Raw genomic sequence first — 17163 nt, forward strand, 5'->3', positions numbered from 1 at the left:
CATTTGCCTTGCTAGGTACCCTTTGGTGGCTTATCCCGGCTTGCAGTGGCTACTTTCCGAGAGTCGCCCATTCCTGTCTCGGACTCTCAACAGCAGCAGCAGCACTATGAACAGGAAATTGGGCAGAGGGCAGCTGATGACATGGTGGCAATGTCCGAAGTCCTGGACCTGGTAAGTGCCCCTGCAGTACTCTTGTTCTCACCCTTATTTTTTGTTTACAGCTTCATGTTTTATTTATTCATGTCACCTGCCACAAAAATCAGTCTCTGTTGTATGCTGATGGATATTTTCCTAAAACAAACAAAAAAAATGATGTTCACAATCACTTAAACGGCCCTAAACCACTCTTCATCAGCTGTTTCTTGCATTTCTTTAAGCTCCTGGCATCTTTCACCACATTAGCGCACTGTTTGTAGCATCATGAAAATTATTCGCCATCACTGGCTAGTTTCCTACTCTTAGAGGAACTGAGAGCATGTTTGCGGATTTACCATCAACAAAAGCGACAAAAAGCAGGGCAATATCTTGTCTTATGACTGACTGAATGAACCGAGCATCACATGTGCTGCACGGAACAAGTCCTTTCATCTTTGAACATGTAAGCAATGCTGAGAAAAAGAGAAGCTTTAGTGGTGAAGAGCCAGCAGCTTTGCTCAGAGGTGCTTGGGGTGCTCTTAGAATAGCATAGATGGAAACTGTAAGAAAAAAAAAACCATAGTCAGCAACATACCTCATTCATTTGGTAATTAAAAAAAAATACATGTTCACAATAATTTAATACCAGTTTCGTGCTGTCAAATCTTGGTGATTTGAATTTGAAGGGGATAGAAAATTGCTTCGATTATGCTAGGTTAGAATTAAGGAAAGCCCTATTGAGCTCCTTTCAATGCGCATGACATTTACAGGACACAAGTATTGGTTCAAATGAACCAGAAGCTCGAAATACGCGAGTTCAAATTAACAAGATACCACTGTAGATTTTTTGTGCATATATAGTTTTATGCAAAGTGGCATCACTTAGTGAACATGTGTATTGTGATTGCCCTGCTACAGAGTTTATATTTACATAGTTCTTACTTACCGAGGTCTTAAATGCTTGACAACTTGATTTTGACTGACCTATGTACACTCACTTAGCTGGCGATGCCACATTTGCTAATATACCCTTTTTAACACGGCATACACTCATCATCGGCCAGTCATGTACAAAATGCTGCAGCAGAACGAAGAATTCTTTGGGCTTTACTGAATTTAATTAAAAGCACTTTAATCAACCAAATAATCAGACAGGCTTTCATAAAGGATATTCCACAGTAGATCATATTCACACTATCAATGAGGTAATAGAGAAATGTGCAGAATATGACCAAACCCTATATACAGACTTCATTGATTACAAGAAAGCATTTGACTCAGTGGAAACCTCAGCAGTCATAGAGGCATTGCGGAATCAGAGTGTAGAAGAGCTTTATATCAAAATACCGGAAGATATATATATAGCAGCTGCACAGCTACCATATTCCTCCATAAAGTCAGCAATAAAATTCCAATAAAGAAGGGCGTCAGGCAAGGAGACATGATCTCTCCAATGCTATTCACTGCCGGTTTACAGGAGGTATTCCGAGGCCTGAATTTGGAACAGTTGGGGATAAGAGCTAATGGAGAATACCTAAATAGCCTGCGATTCGCTGATGACGTTGCCTTGCAGAGTCACTCAGGACGTGAACTGCAAATCATGATCAATGAGTTAGACAGGCAGAGCAGAATGCTAGGTCCAAAACTTAGCATGCAGAAAACCAAAGTAATCTTCAACAGTCTAGCAAGGGGCAGCAGTTCACAATTGGTAGCGAGGTGCTGGAAGTGGTAAAGGAATATGTCTACTTAGGGCAGGTAGTGACCACTGATCTGTATTGTGAGATGAAAATAACTAAAAGAATAAGAATGGGGTGTGGAGCGCATATGGCAGGTTCTCTCAGATCATGAACGGCAGATTAGCAATATCCCTCAAGATAAAAGTATACAACAGCTGTATTTTACCACTACTTACCTATGGGGCAAAAATGTGGAGGCTAGCGAAAAAGGTTCAGCTTTAGTTAAGGACAACGCAACGAGCTATGGAAAGTAAAATGGTAGGTGTAATGTTAAGAGACCGGAAGCGGGCAGAGTGGGTGAGGGAACAAGCGTGGATTAATGAAATCCTAGTCGAAATCAAGAGGAAAAAATGAGCTTGGGCAGGGCATGTAATGCGAAGGCAAGATAACCGCTGGTCCTTAAGGGTAACAGAGTGGATTCCAAGAGAAGACAAGCGTAGCAGGGGTCGGCAGAAGGTTAGGTGGGCAGATGAGATTAAGAAGTTTGCAGGGATAATTGGACAGGGTTAATTGGAGAGACATGGGAGAGGAATTTGCCCTGCAGTGGGTGTAGTCAGGCTGATGATGGTGATGCATTTAATGCCGCAGTTAGTTTCGCAGTGTAATAACTATCGGTCATCTGGGCATAGCCAAAGCTGCCATTGCAATGCTAAAATATTCTTGCCAATATGCTCTCTGTACCAGAGACCAAATGTCATCTCAAAAACAGGAAAACACTTAAATACTTCATAAATTATGGTAGATGCATGCGAGGGTTGCCATGCATGGGTCACTGAAATCACGAGGTTTTAGTTTTTAAGCTGTGTGCTGGGACAAGTTTTCTTAAACCCGGATGATCAGTCTCCAGGAAGCTATTATAGCAACTATTGTTGCTAGAAATTTCAGTAGCAGCTGTATTGCTTTACTTTAGCTCTGAGATTTTTGCTAGTTCAATAGCAGGGACACATTGTGGTGGACGGCTTTGGAATCGGCATCTTATCTGAAGCAAGTTTCTGCTGGGAATGCTTACTGGCCGAATTGTGAGTATTGTCAAGGAGGAGAATTTACAAAGCAGCAGGAGTCGATGGAATCCAAGAGAGTTACTCTAGTACAGTAGGAAACCAGCAGGTGGTGTGATGCACGAAAATCCAGTGTAGCCCCAAATGTTCAGTGCTGTGTCACTGGCCCCATTGTGAATGCATTTCGTTGAGAGAGGAAAAGGAAATGTTGATTATAAATAATCCTTTCAAACTGCTGATGTTTGCTTTGCTGCTACCTAAAGCGGTAAATCACTTTGTTGCAGAATTTCTTCAGTAGGAATTTGTAGTGTCTATGCTTGTGTCATTGCAGCACCGGTCCGTGGCTCCAAGCAGCTCTCGCGACACAGTAGTGGACATTCCAGTGTCCCTGCACCACCCGCACCACGGCCATCACCACCTGGCACGGCCATCATCGTCTTCACCATCTCCGCCCCCATCACAGAGTCCTCCTGCCCTGCTGGTGCTTCCTGGGGCAACTGAGGAGTCAGTGGGGGCCCTGAGGCTGGAGTCTCAACTCACAGTCAGTGACTGCTTTGCTCTTGCTTGGGTGGATTGGTTTCTGGCAGTATCACCCTGTCTTTTTTTTCCCTTGTTTTGTCTGTTTGTTCTGGCTTGAAGTTCACTGGTGTACTGCACAGGCAGGTTTGGTCTAGCAGATGCAGCACTCACTATGCATAGCCAACCTCAGGTTACCATGCTGCTTTCTTTTTTTCACTGACTTTTTTTAATGATGCACCCATAAGCATGCTCTCTCGTCCTCTTGCGCAAGAAAGCTGTCCAATTGTGACCTTTTATGTTTTCACTGACATAACAGAAGCTAAGAATGACAGCAAAGAATTGAAAGAAACATAGAAAGAGGCTGATGAGGGTGTTTCAGGTCTCTGATAAATGGTGCATTCATCATAAGCAATTGGGAAATCATTAAATTTCAAGCACTGTTGGTCACATACGGGCCTTTCTCTGCCCTTGTAGGTTGGCCCGGAGAGCTCTGCTACATTGGGCCTGCCAATGCTTCTGGACAAAGCTAGCCTTGCGTCCTGCTCAAACAGTTCCTCTTCCTCGGCACTGTCATCCCTTGGGCCTTCCACTTCGTCCGGCAGCAGAGGCGCCATAGGCCTCGCCACCCACCTCTCACAGCGGTACCTCCTTGAGCAAGCCCAGTACCTGGTGGCTGACTTGGCGTCAAAGTGAGCTGCCATTGGTGCTCCTGAGCATGCCTATCTGCTTCACTGGCTTTTTTATCTTGTGAGCATCTGCACTCAATGCTTGCGCTGGGGTTAGTTGGTGTCAGACAGCTGGCAAAAGGCACTACATGTATTGATGACAGAAGGACAGGGCGTCAGAAAACAAGAAGGAAAATGAAACTGAAGCAGCCACTGCAGCTGGCAAAGTCCACAGAATGCTCAGGACATATCTATTTTAGTTCTCTGACTACCACTTGGTGATTTGATCTATGTTGATTGTGGTCCCAACATTTTCCCTGTTTTCACTGTTATAGCTATGAAAGGCCTCCCAGGTTCATGTTACTCTCTTCGCTGTTGTAGCTATACCTGAGCCAACAGTGCCAGACTGTTATCTGTGGTTCACTTGTCAAATTGCACTGAAAGCTTTGCATATTATTTAAAGAGTTCCCAAGTCAGAAGCAGGACCTGGTGCAGAAGTGCAGAACAGGCCTCTCCGCCATTAGGAATGTGGCACCAACATTTTGCACCACCCCGTGCCAATCAAGCAAAACTAGAGGGATCACTCATTAATGGGCAGTGAGACCTTCTCGAACATAGTGTTTACACGAAAATAATGCGAGATTTTTCCTCAAGTCACCTTCATCACAATGCACCTCACATTATTTTCGGAACCAAGGCACAACTATAGCGCAAATTTCTTTTTTACAGCGACAGCTGTTAAGCGCCCGTTCCTCGGTTTTGCATCCTAGTCATATGTCATAGTCTGTCGTAGTTATCAGCATAACCGGTGGGTGCGTTGCCATGGAAACCACTTGAAGGGTGGTTACCGTGCAAGGTGGAAGGTATGACGGGAGTGAACAAAGGTGTAACCGGTGTGTGGTTACCACAGGACCTATCTGGAGAGTGGTTACCATGGTAGGAGGAGAGTATCGGAAGGGTGGAGGAACCCCAATCAGAGGATGGTTGCCCTGGACGGAGGAGGATATGGTGAGAGCGTAAGAAGGCACAACCGGTTGGCGGACAGCAGTTAACCTGGAAGGACAAGGAGGGTTACCATGGAAGGAGGCTTTATGGCAAGAGCGTAGGAAAATGTAACCAGAGGATGGCTACAATGGTAACTGTCCAGAAGGTAGTTACCTTGTAAGGAGTAGGGCGTGGTGAGAACGTGAAAATGCGCAGCCGGTACGTGGTTGCCATGGGAACCAACTGGAGGGTAGTTACCCTAGAAGGAGAAGGAGGGTTGGCATGGAAGGAGGAGGAAGGGTATGGCAAAGCAGGGGAATGTAGCAAGGTTCATCTGAGGCAGCTGCAGTGAAACGTGCCACACAAGGAGAGGACCATTAGCTGTGCTGCGCTTATAGAGCAGCGGACTGGAGAGCAGACTTAGTCGAAAAACGACTGTGTGGAAAACTAAAAAGAGCGCCCTAGAACTATACACATGTGAGGTCGCTCTCAGATCCTTTACCACAACTTGTCGCCAAGTATAAAAACCTTAACAGCTGTCGCTGAACCTCTCGTTAACCAGTGGTAACTGTCCGGTCCATTTTTTAACTGCTTTTCAAGATAGCAACAACAACTTTCACCGCCAGACTTGCAAGCTGCTAAGAGAAGCCAACTTTCGATAACCTTCGAGCAAAGTGCGTGGCGTGCACTGGCAAAGGAGAGAGTAGCTGTGAATGTGGAATGGCTGCGATGCAAGAGGTTGATAAGGAGAAGGCACTGAAAGAGTTTAATGGAGTAGGGAAAGAAAAGAAAGGCGAACGGGTGCAGGACTGAGCAGGACAAACATGAAGCAGCAGTGGAACTGCATTAACATAAATCCCCTCTATTGTCGCTGGTGCTTTTTTATGTAGCCAAGTGGCCAAACTTTGAAGTGTGCCACTGCCTTCTTTCCGTATCCGCATAGGGCTTTTCCGGTTCTGATTTCCGTTTTGCACCGGAAGTCGGCGTCTATTTTGTATCTGCTATCTGCTCGCATGCACATCGGACCCCGTCAGATCATTATTCGTCGCACAGGTTAATCGTGGTCACGCACATCGTTTAGCCGAGACATTGATCTACCGAATACAAGTCTGTGATGCAAGCACATAATTCGAGAGCGCCGATGTTATCAAAGAGGTGCGAAGGTGCACCACGGCAGCAACAAGCAGCGGCTCCAATCCCCGTCCTTTGGCGGCGGTCAACTCGCTGCTTGAACTCCAAGAAATTTCGGCACTTTTCACACGATGTAATCATCGCATGCGTACACGAACCACTAGAGCAATATGCTTGTTTTCCTGCCACTGTCTGAAACAATAGCACCCAAGCAGCAATACGGCTATGGATGAAAACAGCAGCGATGCAACGCAGCCACAGACTTGCCCCGAGAACTGAGAAAGAAAATGGCAGCGCTTCCTTCCGTTCAAGAGCGGAAGTTCGGAAGCTGTGTGAGGTGGAAGAGCCGTGGCGAAGGGGCTTTACATTAACAGTTGCCACTGCTGCATGGAAGGCAGTGTGCATTAATGCATTGCAGTCTTTGCTGTGCTCCATGGTGTCACAGTACGTACGGTAAATACAGTCAAGCCATGTAATATGGGAAAATTTGTTCAGGTCAAATACTCTCTGGGCAAGCTTTGTAGATTCCATATAATTCTTGGTTACTTCAAAGGTATTATTTCTTTTGCAGCTATATGTGCTAAATTCCAAAAGTCTCAAACAAACAAAAAAAATATTGAAGCATAGCATAGCTGAACTATGGAAACGGAGCGCACATGTTTCCTGTGTCTCCACACATTGTCCAGTTATTAGGCTAGTGCATTAATCAGTTTTGAAAGTCGCATTCATTGTATGTGTTGCATAATGAAAGCATAAAGCAAGCATGTTTGTAGCGTCTACTTTTGTACTTTTACTAAAATGTTTTGAACGGGATATTTTGGATGTCTTACACAGACAGTAATTCAGATGTAATCTGTATTACAACTGTACTGCATGCTGTGTAGTTAAAATAGCTATTTGGTCATTTTAAGGCGAAAGCCTTTAAAGGGGGACACTGGTCTTTGGGATCAAAAAATGATCCAACAATCAATTTCTTAGAAATGACATTTTTGGAGCCTATAGCTATTATTCTTCAACTCTACCAGTTTTCTCCTCCAGGAAATCGGTATTTTGACCATAATTATAATTTAGATCACTGTGTGGGCTCAATTTGTTCAGGAGCAGGTGATTTAACACCGTGAAAACTTTGGACACCTGGCTGTCTTAGTACGTCAATATCTCAACATTGTTACGTCTCGCCTACGACGCGCGGTATAGCCGGCGCGGATGCAACGGACGCCGCGGCTTTGTTCAAAGCGGCGGTCATTTGGACCCGTTCATCGCTGCCGCAACGCCTCCCGCCAAGCGCGTCCAGGCAGGTTTCAGTGCCACGTGTCGTCGTGCGTGCGTGTGTGTGTGTGTGCATGTTGGTGCCCACGCTTGTCAAAGCGCGGCAGCCGGGGAGAGGAGCTCCCCAACTGGGAGGCGAGGAGGTCTGACCGGCGCCGGCCTGGCGGACGCGCCCGTCACATCTGGACATGTTCAAGCGTCGCCGTATCGGACGCCTCTTCCCAAGCCGTTCCTTCTTGCCCTCGACTCCGAGGGTATAAAAAAGCCGCTGCCCCGGACGCCAGAGAGACTCCGATTTCTTCCTTCGAGTAACGTGGTCGCCCTGACCGGCTGCTCTTTTGCGATGCCAGAATAAACAAGTTGTTCTGTTGCCAGTCGACTCATCCTTTGCCGGGACCTTCGGATGTTTCCAGCTTTGCCCCAGGCCGCCAGGCCAACGCTACCCTTGGGGCTTGCAACCCTTTTGCAACAACATCTACGACAGACAGACATGTCATATTGTTTGCTAAGGGAAGCTGAAGGCACACTGTATGCTATAATCGAAGCACAATTGTTCAATTACGCTTCAATAATTTGTAATTTTGCAAAGTTTATCGATGCACGATATTCACACTTTGAATGCTGCTATTCCAAGTGCGGTAAAATTACTGATGAAGGTAAAATGGAAAAACTGCTTTGATTATTGCACTCTTTGCTCACCATACTATGTAGGCATGGGTTAAAAATTACTTTTTATTGAGCCATTTTTTTTGTACCAAGGTACTAATAAATGACTAATTAAAAAAGAAATTTCATATTTAAAAAACTGAGCAACATGATAAAGTTTCATTAGGAATGAACTAAAACTAAGGAAAATAAGTCTAAGACCAGTGTCCGCGGTGACCGTCCGTCCGGTCACGTGACCTCGCGGTGTCCATTCATTACATCCGAAGTCACGTGACCTTGTCAAGTGATCACAACCTGCTAACTGAACTGTGAACAAACTGTTCACTGTGGCGGGTGGTGTGATTCGCCGCCAAGCAACAACTGTGCATGCGCAGCGCGACGTCACCGCTCAAATTCAAATCAGTGCAATGAGTTGCAAGCGGCTTTCGCCTTCCCATAGTTAAGAGATATCTAAGTGCCTCCAACGAATTTTTTTGTGTCTGCCGTTCCCTGATGTTAGCTCATTTTTTAAAACTAAATGTGTGGTTAGTGTAGTCTGTTTCTACGCTGTTTCTGCCTCTCTTTGTTTTCATCTGGCTTATCCTTCTTTTTTTTTTTTTCTAACTTGGCATCATGCATGCATTCGTGTCACCTTGGGACTGGGGAGGGCAGACAAGCAGCAATTTCTACTACTTTCAGAGACCTTCTTCCATCGATCCTCCAGAGCCCCTGCTCTTCAGGGGCCTCCACGTCATCAGTGGTGCCTTCCACTGGTTCTGCTTCAGCAGCTTGCTCATCATCCGTGCACGGTTTGAACTTTTCACTAGCTGCGACCAAGGCCCTCTTGGCCTCGCACCAGCACCAGCACAAGTTTGGCAGCAGTGCCAGCACCTTGCAACACGCGGGCCCATCCTCAGTTGTGACTGGCTCGGTGTCAGCCCTGGGTGCGAGTCCTGAACCCGTCGAGGCTGGGTCTCTGGGAGCCGAGGAGGAGGAGGAAGGCGCTCTGGACTCATCCTCATCTGCTGGAGCGCTGCTTGAGGTGCACCCAGCAGGTGCAGTGCCACTGTACGGAAGCGTCTATGTCACCGAGCGAGGGGAAGTGGCTCTTGTCAGCAGCACAGAGCCGGATACAGAGGACCTACTGGAGGTTGGTGAACCAGTTTGAATCAATTGAAGTACAAAGAGGGAACACGGTAGGGAAAAGCTTCCAGTTTGCATGGGCATCAGCAGATGATTGGAAGATATGATATGAAGAAAGGGTGCCATTGAGGCGGTGTGCACAAGCGACACCGGGTAGGGCACAGAACATTGCAGTTTCCTGTGCTGCACTTGTTTGTACAACCAGTAGCAAAACAGGTTATAGGGTGGTTCTGTTCTGTGTCAGCACTTGCTTAAGCAGAAATGGTCCATCCTGCATCCCTAAGCAAACGACTGGACTTGCTTAAGGACGCATTTAGAGGCCCTTTAGTAGTGATCGGTATCGAGGGAAATCAGAGCTAGGCAGGAGTTCCTAATCTGTGTGTTTCAAAAAGATTTCTTGCACTCCTTGGTTATTGTCTCTTGCCATGATGATGACATGTTACTATTTTCCAGCTACTTGTTTCAGCAAGTCGGAAGGCGCGATAGGAAACGAAAGCACTGCAGCTTGAGAACTTGTTTAAAAAAACTGCAGAAGTGCAAAAAATTCTCAATTTTTTGTTCGAGTTGCCAATAGTCTCTCTGAGGATGCTGATATTAAGAGTGACATAGTAACTGTTCCTGTCAAGGCTAACAGTTACCACCAACAAGTCAGGGAAAAGGAAGCAGAGGTGGTGGCCTTGGAGAGGGAAATCGGAGCTAGGCAGGAGTTCCTAATCTGTGTGATTTAAGAAAGATTTCTTGCACTCCTTGATTATTGCCTCTTTGTAGATTTGGAATTCTTGAATTTCATGTCAATTATTCTGTACAAGCCCTGAGGGTGGTGTGAATTGAATTTGTATATACTGAATTTGTATATACTGTTGACAAGCTATTTGATACTAAAAGATAATAATGTGCCACTACCAAGAAAAATTTAAACACAGCTTTACTCGGCCATAGTCAACAGTTAGAACAAATATAAAACTTGTCAGCACTATAAACTACGAGGCATAAGCAATCAAGAATAAAGTGGTCATACTTTTAATTTTCGGAAATTGCTGTTTTTGCTGTATTGCAGTCCTGTTGTAGCTCTGTGTCTAAGAGACTTCTGTGAGCTAGTTTTTCTAAATATGCTTTGCAGGACGTGCAGCAGTATCATGCAGCTGGCCAAGTGTGCCACCAGAACGGTGCCATCCAGAATTATGTGTCATCCAGTGCTGACCTCGTGGCCACCTCCAATGGTGTGGAGCCTGGGATTCACTCCACAGCTGACTCCACTGATAGTTCAGATGTGAGTTGCTCGTCACTGCATTTATAAAAGAATTTTATTTACTGGCTTTTTGGTTCACATGCTTTAGGGGAGTTCTGGCACAGAATTTTAAAATATAGTGCCTGTGTTACTTCTGTGTACTTCTGTGCTGGTGCCTCGTGCCTCACATCTTCCAGCCTTGTTCATCTTATTCATTCAGGCACACAGCCACAACAAAGGCACCGCACTTGGCGTTTGGTCAAGCTCGAATGCTTACATGCGTGCATTAAAAAATTTCGCACATTGCCCTGCATCCAAGAGGGAGATGTCTTTTCTTGATAGTAGTGATAAGGTGGGAATTGTGTGAGCAGTCCCTCCTTATCGCTATCAAGAAAACACATGACCTTGAATTCAGGGCACTGTGCAAAATTTTGAAATGTGCCTACCAGTTTTTATGTTTTCTTTTGGTTTCATTTAGTTTAGTAGTGTTGTTTTTTTTTGGAGGTGTCTATTTTCACACTGCCAGCCTGATAATCCTCCATGTGTTTCCTCTCTCACACTTGGTTTGTGCCTTTATAAGCCCCGTGAGCGCCAAGTAGAGCGTTTAATGGAAGTTTAGCGCTTGTGTCTTGCCCATTCATCGTTTAGCGTTATGGAACCTCACAGACATCCTGCAGCGTCAAGGAGTGCTTGGTGCCCTGTAGTTGATATTGAAATCAGTTATGAATGACTGCAGCGGTGACCGAGTGGTTGGGCATCCACCTCGCATGTGGGAAGGGCGGGGTTCGATCCCCAGTGCCGCCGGTTACCCACTGGTGATACAATGGGTACAAGCTTTCCCCTGGCCTGGTGCTCGCCTAATCTCTGGTGAAATGCTTGGAAAATGGGTCTTGAGTAATCGAAAATACCTTGTGCCACGGTGCTCTTTGGTCATAGACACCCTTGCGCCGTAAAAATCCATAATCATCAGTTATCATGAATGGAGACGTAATTATTCATAACATTCTAGTGGAAATGGGGTTCCATGCCATGATTACTGTATCAATTTGTACTCACTGAAGTGGAAACAACAAAGGCCATGAAAATTTTGTGCCGACAATTTTTTTCTAGGAGAGGGGGGGGGGGGGGGGGGCATCTTACGATTATATGTGAACTTGTCACTAGTTTCTCAAGTAGTGTGCTAAATTTCTTTGTGCATTACCTTCACCTTATTTCTACCTATGAGAGGAAGCATGAAACTAATTGTTGGAGGTGCGGTGACATCTTCAGCCTAGGTAGAGGTCAGTTATTTGGTGATAGCAATGCAGCTGGTGTGGTAAATGGTAAGCTGGGACCCCTCATACGCTATGATGTGAAATCTCATTGCAGCCTTAAAACAAGTTAAGTTGCTAAGGTTAGTTTTCCGAGCAAGTGCAAAACGCTTATGTTTCTGTTGCTTTCCTATTTTATTATTAATTTTGATAATATGGTAGTATACATAGACATTTTTTATTACTAGCATCAACTTGTCAGCGTCTTTATCAGCATTTTTAGTTAATTTCACCTGCTCGCTTGTAACTGAAACTGTTCTCTTGTTTCATTTCAAAGCATGTTATCAACACGTCGGAGGCATACGTGGACACATCATCTGAGCACCATCATCATAATCATCACTTGCCAAGCGACGGTCATGGTAAGAATCCGGCATTTGGAGCTGAGGTTTTATACTAATACATACTGTGCGTTATCACAACATAAGTTGCATGGTTGACTATCAGCAGTTCTAACTTGGCAAATTCATATTTCAAGCTAAATCTTAAGAATACCTTAAATATTTTACATTGCTCACAGTGCTTTAAACACATGGCTTTTTTTTTAATTATGCATTTGATTTAATCAAACTTTTTTCCTGATTCTATTATGTAGTTTGCCAAGAACATAGCGTCTCTAGCCATGTAGCCACAACATCCCCGAATGCAGTACAACTCCACATCCCTTTTAAAAGCCTTTCTTTTGTCAAGTGTAATTGAAAGCGATGCAGATTGGTCACTGGCCAAAGTCAAAGGATGAAAAAAATGTTTCGGGAGCACTACAGCTCCTTTGTTCAGCTCCCTTGTTCACTACGGCTCCCTTGAACAAGGGAGCCATAGTGCTCCCGAAACGTCTTTTTCATCTTTTGACTTTGGCCAGTGACCAGCAATCTGCATCACCATGATTCCTGACCAGGCGGTATGCCGTCAAACCCTCGACTACGTAATTGAAAGCTTTTCTTCTTCTTCTTCTTTTTTTTTTGCATTCAGGAGGAGACTATGGGCAGCAACTGGATCTCAGTTCAACAGTTGAGGCCTCTACAAATTCGAGGAGTGTCCAGCACTCGGTGCTACGGATGCAGGGCATCCTTGGAAGACGACTTCCTGACCTCGCCGCTTCCCCTTCTTCAACACATGCCATGGCCAGAGCAGAAGGTATAAGCCATGCTTTGCAGCTTTCGCTGACCAAAATTTAATGGGCCTCAATGTGACGACAGTCCAAGACGAAAGACTCTCTTTTGAGAAACAGAGCTTTGTAGGAAGAGTTTTGGATGTTTTTTGTTTATGATTCATATGGTCCGGTTGTATTTCATGGACCTCCTGCAATAAACCATTTTTCAAAACAACAGGCAGAAAGATTATAAAGCTGAAACTGAAGCTGTTTTCGAACCAATGCATCACATCTTAAATGACCTAGAAGTGATGGTCACAGGAAATGTCAGCAACTCTTGTCTCTGTATTGAAAACCTTAACTGACAATTGTTAGCGATAATCGCATTCATGAAATGTCTTGAGATGACTGAAAACAAGGTCACAATTTCTCGCTCAGTCCACATGGAGCAAGTATTAACGGGGAGATAGTTCGTGATGTCATAAACATAGGGGGTGCCTGCTGAAGTCACCCCATTTCAGCTTGCAAAATAGGGTCTTTAAAATTAATTTGTGCCAACACAGTGCCATATAGGTGCCGAATTTCATATAAAGATCTGAGGACTGAGGAGAACGTGTGGTAAAGGTTTCGTTAAAATGCGTAGATCTCAAAAATCCTCTTGAGTGACTCTTTAAAGGAACACTGAATACAACTGCACTCACTTATAGTGCCAGCTGTTATAGAAAGGTTTTCCCACTATTGCATCGAGCATTGACCGTCAACCGTCGTCACCCTTGCACATCCGGGAACACCGGACAAAAGCATAGGTTTTGGGCAAGGAAGAACAAAAAAATTTATTTTCATAGAAGCAGCAGCGGCTTCAACAAAAGTTCAAAAAAAAATAATAATAATAATTCAGGAACAAAAGCACAGGAAGAGAAGGCGAGTTTATGCGGTGGGTATAGGCACTGGAGCGGAGAGCGATGCTGCTGTGCAGACAGGGTGTGCAGGAGCAAACAACAGCACAGCGGCGTAGATAGAGGGTACTGCAGCAGAAGGGACTGAGTGACACATGTAGAGGGCACCGCTAAGAATAAATAAGACGTACATGCTGACATGGCAGACATTCTCGGAGTGTTGACATTGTTGGTGAGTCGTAAAGCGGAAGAGCGGCGTGTGGAAGCTCGCTCATGCTTGTGAGGCAGTGTTTAAGTGAGAGGCAAGGGTACTGAAGCGTCAACAAGGGGGGTGGCGGGATTGTCACAACACATTATGTATTTGCAAAGCAAGCCACAACACAATGCGAAAGCAAATGCAAAAGCACAAAAAGCAAAGTGCTGGAACTGGTGGCTTGCATTACAACGGGTGTAATTGCCCTTAAAGTTTTTTTGATTTAGCAAAAATTAACTGTTTGATTCTTTGTGACCATGCTGTTGTTTGTTTGGCAGCAGAAGGTGGATTTATTGCCGAGGAAATTGGATTTAAAAATGACTTTTTTTTTCCTGCCGCTGAATTCAATCCAGGCTCATGACATCACTACTGAAAATGATTTCATGATTATTGTTTGGAAAAAAGTGGAAATTATAGCATGGAGAGAGGGACAATAACTATTCCATCAAGTTAAAGAAACAGCACTTAAGGGGTTAGGTTTATTGGCACAAATTGTTTTCATGGGGCCATTATCACCTTTTTTTTTTTTCATCTGAACACCACCTTTGAATATGACAAGTTTATTAATAGATCTCATGTCTTACCCTCACTTGCAGTCTGCAGTGCGGGTGTTTCCCGAGAAGGGCTGGATGAGCTTCAGGGCTCATCGGGTGTTACCAATGGCCTGCATCCGGACTCAACAAACAGCCCACTTGTGGAAATGGCACCGTCCCCAGTGAACCCAAGTGCCCTGGGTAGCCCCTCACACTCGCCTAGTCCTTCAGCAGGATCCTCCAACAGAGCTGATGCTGACAGGAGCTGCTTATCTCGCTACTGTGAGTAGAATGCTGCACAGACTCAGGCTTGCCTGAAAGGCTGGGCCAATCTGGGCCAGAAAATAGTTTTTTGCCAGGTCAGTACTGGGTCCGAGCTATGCTTGGACTCATTCGACAGGCCTTTGTCAGGCTCCTGATATTACATTTTCGGGTGATATAAAGCATAGTTGGGGCTCTCTAACCATGAAGTGAGCAGTGAGGAGGAAAGACGGTGAATACTATGTGCTAACAAAAACGTACAGTAATCCCTTGTTATAACGAAATCACTTTACTCGAAATATAACTTTATTCAAAATTTCTTCCAGTGCCGACCCAAACGATTTTAAGCCGCATTACTCGAAGCACACGAAGAGCTTGACCCGCTTAGAGCGAAGTGACGAGTGGAAGCATTGCCGCCGCGGCAGCGACCCTTTTGCGCATGCAGTGTCAAATTAATACCGCCAACGAATTAGTCTCATGCAGGCACAAAACAGGCCATAGAATTACTAAACATACGACCGATGACCTGCTTAGTAACGAGTACCAAGCGAATACCGAGTGCCCCCAGTTGTTTACAGTGGATGCGAACGGAAGCGCGCCCGAATCAGTCGCAACCGCATCGCTAGTGTTCCCCGTGATAGAATCCAAATGGAAATAAAATTTTCCTGACGTTTTCCGATGCCAGAAAACCGCGGTCTCTTGGAAGCCGAAAAGTGGCCAAAAGGCCACGGGCAGACTTGCGCCGTAGCATTCCATGAGGTGCGCTCGGTGAGCAAAATTTTACCGCTCTAAAGAACATTTCTGGTGCTGAAACGTGCCAAAAAAGCACAAAAGAAGTGTCTCTCCGATTACCGATTATGAGCCCATTCACGCTTGCGAGTCGCAAGCGAGGTGAGCTTTTGGCAACAAACTGAGCTACTCCCTGGCTGCCGTAGTCATCGCTAAGCCTAACTGTTTCACATCGGCCAAAGCAGACGGAACTCTCGAAAGCGCGCGAACAACAAGAGTTCTCGCTTCAGACGAGAAGGCGACCCACAGGTCGCTCTTGCAAGCATGAACAGCAGTGTTGTCGAGCTGCTGCCTGGTCGCATGCCCTTTGCCGTGTTCGACGCAAGGAGCTACGTTAACAAATCGGGAAGACGACTTTGGGGAAGCCGGTCTAAAAATTTGCTTGCCACCCATCATAATCGGCCTGCATCACAATAAAACACCACCCCTAGCATCGTTGCACTTTTCACAGTGCAAATCGACCGATAACTTGCCGAAAACACGCAAAATCCGAGCATCGCCAGCGGCTAGTCAGGCTGTCAACATGGCGGGCCAACGCAACTACAGTGTTTCCGCGGCGATTTTCTCGAGCCGGTCATGCTCGATTCGCACCATCCGACTAGACAAACGGTCTAAATGCGTGGTAGGGTCATTGAATTTTGCGCCTAGGCATCTGTCAATGGCCCGGACGCGACACTGCGCGAACACCGACACTCAAACCGCAGAATTAGCACAGTGTCGTCGACAACGTTGCACCAAAAAATTCTCGCCGAAAAACTCCCACAGCTGCACCCCTTGGGGGGGAAGAAAATAACTGCCCAGTAATCATGCGAAGTCCCTACTGCAAAACTGTACAGTTTTCATGATCGCGTTGCATACCTACAATGAGCGGCTAATCGTTTTTTGAGCACAACAAACACAACCGAAGACTCGAGCCACGGCATTTCCGTGACCCCCCTCCCACCTTGAAAGCAGCCACTGCCTTCGAAATACCCCGAAATACCCCCATAAAAGCGGCCACTGCCTTCGCGATTCGAAATACCCTGAAGGTTGAATGCATGGGCGGCGACCGCGGCCTCGTTGAATGCTTGGTCAGATTAGAGCAGGGGTTGCACGCGCCCAGTAATTGAACTTGAAACAGCCAAAGCTCACTGCCGTTTTTGCACCTGAATAAAGTTTTGCTTGACTGAATACATTGTGTTTTGACTTCCTTGCCGTTGCGGCGCAATTAAAGCTCGGCTGCTTTAGATTTTCTCGGGTGGTCGCTTATATCGAATTACCGCTTATAACGAATTTTTTTGCCATCCCGCTGACTTCGTTATAATGAGGGATTACTGTAGATGGTGGTGCTTTAAGCGCAGATATTAAGCGCCAGTTCATGGGCTGAGCCATGTTGCCGCCACCGTTGTCGCCGCCGGTTTAACCGAGCAAACGAGAGTACCGCCGCTGACTCATAGATGACGCCAGAGTGGTGCGCGCTGTCGTCCGTCACCACTGCATGCGCAGTGGTAAGGCGGTTAGGGGATGGGAGGTCTGTCTGCAGCAGCACGTGCCCACATGCACCCACACTGCCTCCTCACAGTCGTGCCACACTCCACT

The 17163-nt window shown here is 45.7% G+C and overlaps 1 protein-coding gene across 1 annotated transcript in view; it reads left to right on the forward strand.

Annotated features, from left to right (window-relative positions):
• Window positions 1-17163, forward strand: part of LOC144093762 (uncharacterized) — a 62048-nt gene that overhangs the window by 12326 nt on the left and 32559 nt on the right. Inside the window, exons 4-11 of the mRNA XM_077627458.1 lie at window positions 16-171; window positions 3201-3410; window positions 3863-4077; window positions 8782-9232; window positions 10346-10495; window positions 12041-12125; window positions 12733-12897; window positions 14599-14817. Of these exons, the coding sequence (XP_077483584.1) occupies window positions 16-171; window positions 3201-3410; window positions 3863-4077; window positions 8782-9232; window positions 10346-10495; window positions 12041-12125; window positions 12733-12897; window positions 14599-14817 (1651 nt within the window). The remainder of the gene's footprint in view (window positions 1-15; window positions 172-3200; window positions 3411-3862; window positions 4078-8781; window positions 9233-10345; window positions 10496-12040; window positions 12126-12732; window positions 12898-14598; window positions 14818-17163) is intronic.

The sequence above is a fragment of the Amblyomma americanum genome, chromosome 6 (genome assembly GCF_052857255.1).
Source record: "Amblyomma americanum isolate KBUSLIRL-KWMA chromosome 6, ASM5285725v1, whole genome shotgun sequence".
In the NCBI taxonomy this organism is placed as follows: domain Eukaryota; kingdom Metazoa; phylum Arthropoda; class Arachnida; order Ixodida; family Ixodidae; genus Amblyomma; species Amblyomma americanum.